The 9,710-nt window shown below is 37.1% G+C and overlaps 1 protein-coding gene across 1 annotated transcript; it reads left to right on the top strand.

Annotated features, from left to right (window-relative positions):
• Positions 1–3,455: 3,455 nt before the first annotated feature.
• Positions 3,456–9,408, top strand: LOC309664952 (prorelaxin). Its single transcript, XM_082471124.1, has 2 exons — positions 3,456–3,801; positions 8,911–9,408. The coding sequence occupies exons 1-2, from the start codon at positions 3,591–3,593 to the stop codon at positions 9,249–9,251; spliced, it is 552 nt and encodes a 183-aa protein (XP_082327250.1). The 5' UTR covers positions 3,456–3,590; the 3' UTR covers positions 9,252–9,408.
• The last annotated feature ends 302 nt before the right edge of the window (positions 9,409–9,710 follow it).

The raw sequence follows: 9,710 nt of genomic DNA, 5'->3' as shown, positions 1-9,710 counted from the left end.
ACATATAATATTAGGCCTTAATTTTAGACTCAGTATATTAACATTTATGGTGATTTTAAAAACTAGCATATTTGCAGACCTATTATTGAGTGCCTACCACTTGACAAGCATGTATCATCAGTGAACAGAACTAAGATCCCTATTCACATGGAGTTTCCATCGGGCGGCATGATTCTTTCTGAACATTCCCTTAGCACATGTATTATTTGTGTAGAAATAAGAGAGAAAAAACTGAAGTTATTTTTCTTTTTTAATCTCTTAACCAAGAGATTTCCAAAGGTTTGATGACAAGAGGACTTTTTGAAGACCCCAATTTCCCTTTACTTTTTGTTTCAGTCTTCTTGATAAAGCAGTATGATAACCTGAAGTGAAAGCACAAAACATCTTATCTCTATGAGATATAGAGTCAGCAATGACTTCTGACCAGGATACTCGAAAAATTACAAAGGTTTACCTCTCCTCCTTCCCCAAATCCCAGTTAAATGACAGAAGAAATATACAAGCAAAAATAGATCCAATGCAGTCCTGATTATCATGGGGATTGAGTGGGGTTGTCTGCTATTGACAGATCAGAGAAAACAATGAAAATTTATTATAAGACATAAAGCTTGTAGAAAGATATTAGTGGTGAAATATAAAAGAGCAGAGTCTCATATCTTTTAAAAAGTGAGTTTCTCTGAGAACCACTGGCCAACACCAACTGGATATAGTGGAGGCTGGAAGGTAATGCAGATAGAAGGCCACGAGCAAGGGAATTCAATAAAGGACTATAGAACCTCAGAGGGTGTCTGCCACCCAGGACAAAGTTTATTGGAAATGGAGATTCTAACCCAGAAGAACAGTGACAGTGCCCAGGAAACTTATACCCTGGGCAGGACAAAGATGCAGCCCCAGAGACAAAAACCAGCTCCCCAAACCCTGCCCCGACCTATGTCCCTCATCCCCTCCTCCACAAAATCCCTGGAGGCAGTGTTCCTGGTCCCAGAATCTGCATCCACTGATTCTTATTATATGACGGGTTTTTAAGTGGTACAAAAATAATCTGTGGTAAACCATCTAGCATAAGCACTTAAATAATTACTGCAATCTTTAAAATATCTAATTCAAGCACTACTAAAGCATACCTAAAACTCTCATGAGAAACTGATGAATGTAAACTTAATTTATTTCTTGTATAAAATATTTCCTCCACTTATATATATGTATCAATTAGAAATGTGTTCTCTGTAAATAACAGAAAATGCTAAAACAGTAGCTTCAAAGAAGTCTGTGGGGTAAACATCCAACCCTGTTTAGCTTCTGAATGATGCCAGCAGGCTCCTCACACTTTTCCTGTTGCTACCTCCTATTTTCCCCACCTCTTGGTTCCAAGACAGCTGCTCAGTGTACGTGTTTCAGATAGGAAAAGAAGAGGACAGAAGAAGACTTAGTGCCTGGATCAGAAAAGCAAAGGCTTTGCCAGAAACGTCCACCTGTGTGCTTATGTCCTATTGGCCAGAACTATGTCACATGGACACTGCTACAGCACTGCAGGAGACATTAGAAAATCATTTCTACCACTTACAGCTTGAGCTTGGTAGAGAGAGTTGAGGTAGTTAAGGGTGAAGGGTCTAAAAAGGAGACTGAGGCAGTTTCACTTGCTGTTACTATAGGTTTGCTTACTGCTTTGTACCTCCAACAGCTGTTTAAAAGACATTACTGTTTATCCATTAACTTTCACCATGCAGATTAATCCTAACTGGAGCTAGATCCAAGGGATACAGTGGAATCAAAGAAAGGGGGCTTTGGAATCCAGTAGACATGCGTAGGAATCCCAGCTCCAGCACTTTCCAGGTGTGTGCATGGCACACATTTGGTTTTTCTCTTTAAAGAGGTTTCTTTGGGTTCTGTTGTTGCATTTGTTTTAAGAATATGAAATACCATTTAGTTGTGTCTATAAAGGCTATGAATCCTGAATTTGCCTGTTACCCTTAACAGTAGGGCAAGCCCACATCTGGCACATGTGCTAGACAAGGTTGCACAAGTTAACTTGACTACTCTCAGCTTGCTTCCTCCCTCTGTAAAATGAGAAAATGGCCACTTCACTGGACAGTTGTGAGGACTCTATAAGATCACCTAAGTAAGGTAAAAAATTACACTCCCCTGGAAATTTATATTTTAAATGAGCAGTTACTTTGGAGGACAGCCCTGTAAATGGATTAATTTTTGCGATAACTGTGAACCCACAAAAATACCATCAAACCTCAGTTTTGAGAAGCCTGTCCCAAATTGCTTGTCTTAGCAGAAACCCATCTAAAAGCACTATCGTGATCATCCCACAGCTTTGGTCAGATTTTTTTGAGCAATTATGCAATGCATAGCATATGACCAGTGCTGAGTGCGCCCTGTTAAAATTAGCAGCAACCTACAAATTAGAACTATTCTATTCCATAGCTATATTTGTAACTAAGTGATTGTTGACTTTTTACTTAAATTCAGAGCTACCCTAACTTCTTCCAGGTCTCTGATTTACCTGGTGAAGCTGAGGTAATCTAGTACATTATGAAAATAAGCAAATAAATTATTGAAAAATGAACCTATTTGAACTTACAAGTTTACTGTCCATCTAGAAAACCTTAATGAACATATCAGCTCAAACTATATTGAATTTTTTAAAAGTTAAATTAGAAGGTGTTAAAAATTACCTCACCAAATACAGCAAACATAGAGTACAGCAAAAATAAAATAATCATATAATTTTTATGCTGTAATCTGCATTATATTCCAAAATATTCTTTCTGGAACTGTGGGATTCCATTGCTTTTTTTCTTTTCTTTTTTAGTCTCTCTCGAGACACAGAACACAATCTCAAATTAAAATACTCACGTAACTGGTTACAATCAAGCTATGTCCCAGAGGAGTCCAAGGAAAGTCAGTGGAGAAAGTGCATTGTAAACTCAGGATACTGTACAAGCCTAAAGCGATGCATTGAGGATTTTAATGTTTTCACCAGGATTTAGATAAAAAGTCATCAGTTCTCCCTCTCTTGTCAACGATATATCCATTCATTCATTATATTTTTATTTACTGATATACCAGACACAATATTAATTAATCTAACTATAATCTTATTTAGATTTGAAGGCTCACGCTGGGTTGTGAGAATATGGGTGATTTCAATTTTATTCTTGATATAACTTAGCACAGTGGCCATGCCTAGCTTTATAATAAAGACTTCAAATATTGACTAACCCTACCCAAGTATACAAAATGGTTTGAGGGAAAGAAAAAAGAGAGAAAAAAACCCACAAACAACTGTAAAAGGGCCACGAACAGAAGGATGGGCAAATGGAGAAAAGTTGGTAAGGGTAAACCAGAGCTGGTGGGGGGAAGGGGGTATTTCAAACAGGTGGGTGGGGAAAGGGGTGGAGCTTGGACCCTTGACTCAAGGTCTAAGTGGTAGCCAGAGGGCTATAAAAGCTTGGTGGAGCCAGGCAGCGAAAGCAACCTAAAGGCCAGGACTGGCACACTGACGGAGGCCGGTAGGCTACAGCAGGTGCAATATCTCGAGAAAGGCTGAAAAGCTCAGAGCGGAAGAGATCAGGTCCAGGATGCCGCTCCTGTTCTTGTCCCACCTGCTAGGGGTGTGGCTGCTACTGAGCCAACTTCCCAGAGAGATCTCAGGCCAGAGGACGAACGACCTTATTAAGGCATGCGGCCGAGAATTAGTCCGCCTCTGGGTCGAGATCTGTGGCTCGGTCTCCTGGGGGAGAACGGCTCTGAGCCTGGAGGAGCCTTGGCTGGGATCCGGACCGCCAGCAGGTGAGTGCACCCAACCCCCGCCCCCGACCAGCCGCTCCGTACTTCCCATTGGTTGCTGTCCGGCTGCCGAGCAATCGGAAGGGCGGCCCACATGACTCGGAAGCTGCCGGTGCCTAAAAGTTTGGGATTTTGCCTCGTAACTTGCTTTCTAGTCAGGATTTCACCCGGGATTTCACCACAGGGAGGGAAAGCAGCGGATACAGCAAATGGCCTTACCTGAGAGGCACTTGGTGCCCTTCACCTCCTGGCAGTCCGGGTGGCGGGGCAGGGAGGGAGAAGGAGGAAGCTACAGAGGGAGGTAAGTGCTCAAAGACCCACAGTAGGCGGGGCGTACTCAGCCCGGAGGATCCGCACTCAGGCCAGAGGATCAGTCCGAGGGCAGGACTGAAGGCTTGCTGGTGGATGGGGCAACTGGACAGGGCATCTTAACTTGAGATGACAGGGGGGCAAACAGTGAGGTGTGAGCTGGTTATCAAGCGTATTTGCGCACCAAAGGGCATAGGGCAGAGACCTATGATAGGGTCCTTAAGTGTAAACATAAAAGGGGGCCTTAAATTTAAAGACCCTCCTCCTTTGTTTAAAAAAAAAGCAAGCTCGGCTGTGGCCCATGCCATCGAAAACTTACTCTTTTATTTTTATTTGTTAACGTCACCAAAGGGGAGGACCTAGCCTCCCACTTCTTTGAACTGAGTCTTGAAGTTCATGTGTGAGAGAAGGGATTAAAGAGAAAGAAAAGGGCCTGATGGTCTACAAGAGAAACTGAAGGGGAACAAGAGTCAAGGGAAGTTTGCCCTTCAGCCAAACAAAGCAGAAAACGTGATTGACGCTTCAAGCATTTAGAAGCTGCAATGGATTTTCTTTAAAAAAGCAAGATCTCAGAATTAAATCTGGAATTTTTTTAAAAAAACACTTTGTTAAGTTATAAAGCATTTATAAAGATAAATTGGAAGCTAAGTTTAAGTAACAATGGATACTTTCACTGATGTATAGCCTAGTCTAATCACTGTAATGGGTCATGTTAAAATCAGGGAGGGCAAGCTCAATTATGAATAATTGTTTTATATTTCATAACACATGCAATTTATGATAAACCACAACTATATTTATAGGCTACATGCATATCCTCTATATAAGTGACCCTCATATAAAATCATTGTGCACACTAAGTACATTTACTGCCCTTTTATGGGACTTAAAATATGATTATAAAGTTTTTTACCTAACTTTTCTACATTGTTGGTCAGAGACTGATGTATTTAATGCAAGTTTTTACATACTTCTTGTATAATATTAATAGAAGAGTACCACAGAGTTTAGGAATTCACTGATTCAAAGTAGGCAAGACCAGATTGCTTCATTGTTTCACTTTTTCTGAATAAATAATATTCTCATATTAAAGACTGAAAAATATACATAAATACAATAATAAAAATGAAAGGCACCATTAGATATTAAAGACTGAAAAAAATCTGTGAATTTAATGAGAAAATGAAACTATCTATAATAAATGAGGAAATGGAAAGCAATATTAATATTTGGCAATAGGTATGTGTATCTCCTGCATTTTCATTTAACATTATATTGTGAGCATCTTCTCAAACTGTTAGACTCCAAAAAGATAATTTAAAATTTCTTTCTGGTATTCCACGTCATAAATCTACCATATATATTTAACCATTCTTAGTAGACATTTAAGTTGCCTCCAGATTGTTGCTTAAAAATGGTTTTCTGACTACATTTATACCTATCTAGATATTTGGCCAAATTTCTATTTCTGTAGAAGAGGATAGTGATTTTAAAATATTTTTAAAGAACTGTCTTTGTCACTGCTCAGTACATAATTTGACTGGAAATAATCTAACAAAATATTGCCTGCAAGTGAGGATCAAGGGAAGTGTTTAAATTACTAGTTAAGAATCACTTTGGAAGTACATGTCAATAATCTGTGATTCATGAGGTTTAAAACCTCTATTATTCGATAGTTTCTGTTTTTACATTATTAAATTGTTATTTTCCCACAATGCATGCAGAAATAATACTCACTGTACCATTTTAAAAACAAGATAGATATTTTTAATTAGAAGAAGTCTATGTTAGTATACTGTTTTAAAAACAAGATAGATATTTTTAATTAGAAGAAGTCTATGTTAGTAAGAGTTTAGTCCAAAATATACTGATTAGGAGGCATTTGTATGAATTCAGGTTGATTAGGATATTATCTTTTAGACTCCAGAAGCTAAAGTTGTTGTGAACTGCAAAATATTTCAAAATAAATTTAAAAAATAATTTTAATAAAGAGTACAATGCAGGCAACAAAAGCAAAATTAGACAAGTGAGGCTACATCAATCGAAAAAACTTCTGCACGGCAAAGGACATACTCAATAATGAAGGGGCAACCTATGAAATAGGAGAAAATATTTGCAAGCCATGTACCTGATAAGGGGTTAATTTCCAAAATATATAAAGAACTCCTACAACTCAATAGCAAAAAAACTAATAACCTGGTTTTAAAATGGGCTAAAGACTCGAATAGACATTTCTCCAAAGAAGACATACAAATGGCCAACAGGTATAAGAAACAATGCTGTATATCACTAATCATCAGGGAAATGGAAATCAAAACCACAATGAGCTATCACTTCACACCTGTCAGGATGGCTATTATCAAAAAACAAAAGAAAAGTGTGGTTAAGAATGTGGAGAAATTGAAACCCATGTATAGCATACTGTTGGTGCGAAAGCAAATTTGTGCACTCACTATGGAAAAGAGTGTGGCGGTTCCTCAAAAAAAAAAAAAAAAAGAACTACCATATGATCAGCAATCCCACTTCTGGGTATTTATTCAAAAGAATTGAAATCAGGATCTTGAAGAGACATTACCACTCCCATAATCACTGCAGCAATATTCACAATAGCCAAGATGTGGAAACAAATTAAATGTCCATCCACAGATGAATGAATGAAGAAAAGGTGGTATATACATACAATGGAGTATTATTTGGCCTTAAAAAAGGAAATCCTAAAATATGCAACAACATGGATGAACCTGGAAGATATTATGCTAAGTGAAAAATGCCTGTCTCAGAAGGACAAATACTGCTTGATTCCACTATTATAAGTATCTAAAATGTCAAACTCATAGAAGCAAAGAATAAATGGTGGTTACCAGGATTGGGAGGAGGGAAAAATGGGGAGCTGCTAATTATCATGTATAAAATTTCAATTACGCAAGATGAATTGTTTCTAGAAATCTGATTTATAACACTGTACCTATAGATAATCATGGTGTATCGGGCACTTAAAATTCTGTTAAAAGGGTAGATCTCATGTTAAATGTTCTTACCAAAATTAAAAAAAAAAAAGATATATGGGAACTCTGTCACATTTTTGTGAATTTTCTGTAACTTTAAAAGTATTTCAAAATAACAAGTTTTTAAATTGAAAAAAAAAAAAGTGCCAGAAACAACAACCTATGAATAAATGTAAAAGAAACTACAAATGTTTTGCCTGATTCATTAACTGTCTTTAAGTATATGGAAAGTTACAATCAGCTTTTCTTTGTATTCAATAAAGCTCCAATTAGAGAAGGTTTAAGTTAGAGCAAGGAGAGTTTTTATGAGGAGATTGAATTGAACTTAGGATGTCTTACTGAGGGAAAATGTGAACATTTCTGACTACCAAAAAATGGTATAAATTCTCATCTGTCAGTGCCAGTTTGGAACTTGAATGAGAGAAAACATTGGGAGGAAAAATAAAATGTTAGAGTATTGTTTTCTTTCCGCTGAAAACTCCAATTGTTGAAGTTTGTTGTTGGCTGAGATTCTTGCTACAGAACTCATAGGAAGTGAACGAGCCGAGACCATTCCTGCCTGGGTGAGGGGGCATGGTTTTCTCTGATCTGTAGGCATCAGTGGTTGCCCAGGAATCCATCTTCCATGCTTAGATTTATATCTCTTGACCTCATTGTTTCCACTATTTCAGGAGGAATGTCTTATTATAAGCTGAAATGGACAGTTTTGCTGTCCATGAAAAACAGCAAGTAGTGATCCAGGTTTACACTATAATTTAAACTTCATCTGTGTTTCAATATTTTTTTGGTGCTGTAACTCTCAAAATTGTGTAATGGGGATAGGTAAGGTTAGGATAGAATTTACCTGGAAGTTTTTTGAGGGCAGGAAAGATGTTTTCTTTTTATTTATATCTCTAATCTGGCAGAGCCAGAGACATGGAAACTATCAATGGATGTTCAGCTGAACTGAATGGGTATAAAGAAGGAAGATGTCAGCTGGTCCCTGAAAGTTCCCAGCCCAAGTCTCAACCTTCATGTATACCCATCCTGGGATGCTGCTTAAGACCAGGCTCCCTTCCTAGGGAACACACAGAACTTGCATAGTTTATGATCTACAACATTGGAACAAAAACCATACACAGTAGTCAGTAGACACACACCACAACAGATTAAAAATCTCTTATAGTCAGTGATTTGTTGGTTAGTGTTCTTTTAACCCATTTCTCCATAAAGTAAAACATTACTGATTTGCAGTAAATACTCTAAGGAAGAGAAATTATTAAATACATGTATGAGGAGCATCAGAGACTGGTATCTCCTGCCTACTACATCAGAGCAGTTGGAAATTCTGCCTTTTTAACTTTATCCTGAAGCAGTAACTTGCCACCGTGGAACAGTTGATAGTTTAAAATAATTAATATACTTTTCAAGGATTACTATCATAACTCAGAAGTTGCTTAGTCATAGAAATAAATTACTCCAGTAATAAAAATTCATCCGTGGTCAAACTGAGTGTTTTTGAGGATCAAGATGACTTCAGAAGTGTCAGAGATAAAAAAGTGCTATGGTGAAAGCATTAAAGGGACATAGGAGAGATGACAAGGGTACGACTGGAGTAAAGCAGAACCTTGGTAATGTTGTTTAACCTGCCCAACTATAATAAACTAAGCTTTTTAGATATCAGGACACTTCCTGATTCTGTTTTATTGTTGAATTCTATTGAGGCAATGCTTTCCTTTGTGTCTATGCAAAATTTTATAGTTTTCCTGATGTACTTTAACATGAATATTTTTTCTCTTCCCCCTCTTTTTTAAATTAGAAATCATGCCATCCTCCATCACCAAAGATGCAGAAACCTTAAAGATGTTGTTGGAATTTGTTCCTAATTTGCCACAGGAGCTGAAGGCAACACTGTCTGAGAGGCAGCCATCACTGAGAGAGCTACAACAATCTGCATTAAAGGATTCAGATCTTAACTTTGAAGAATTTAAGAAAATTATTCTTAATAGACAAAATGAAGCAGAAGACAAAAGTCTTTCAGAATTAAAAAACTTAGGCTTAGATAAACATTCCCGAAAAAAGAGACTGTTCCGTATGACACTGAGTGAGAAATGTTGTCAAGTAGGTTGTATCAGAAAAGATATTGCTAGATTATGCTGAGATGAAGCTGTGTATTTCATCTAATGTTAACATGTATTCTCACTGACACATTCACTGATGCCTCTGTCGCCCCACTGATTACTAGAATATGAGAAATTATTTTTAGTGTTTAGGTTTTTCATTTGATGTGTAATAAAATGTCCCTTGCATTACTGTAGTTTCTGATAATAATACTTTTTATGTGAGAAGATATTTTTGTTTTTTATTAATGATATAATTATGTTATTGCTTTTTTAATGCTACTAACTTAAACTGACAATAAAATCTTTATCACTTTAGCCACACACAATAACTCAAAGAAAATTTTAGAACTAGATAGCTTAGTAAAATGCTATGTCTTGCATAAGTGAGAATGGACAAATCTATTTTTGAAATCTGTATCTGATAAATTATAATCTGTCACCATTTTCCCTCCAAACATAATGCCCAAATGTTCTTTCACAACTTAATATCAAATGA

Source organism: Balaenoptera physalus (genome assembly GCF_965194825.1).
Source record: "Balaenoptera physalus genome assembly, chromosome: 7".
NCBI lineage: Eukaryota > Metazoa > Chordata > Mammalia > Artiodactyla > Balaenopteridae > Balaenoptera > Balaenoptera physalus.
The sequence above is the reverse complement of the archived record's forward strand: the minus strand, read 5'-3'. Positions and strand labels throughout refer to the sequence as shown.

What these genes read in the sequence shown, in the direction of transcription:
- LOC309664952 (XM_082471124.1), top strand. Translation starts at nt 3,591, where the DNA reads ATGCCGCTCCTGTTCTTGTCCCACCTGCTAGGGGTGTGGCTGCTACTG. An exon ending in GGGATCCGGACCGCCAGCAG is followed by an intron (nt 3,802 to 8,910) that starts GTGAGTGCACCC and finishes TTTTTAAATTAG; the next exon opens with AAATCATGCCATCCTCCATC.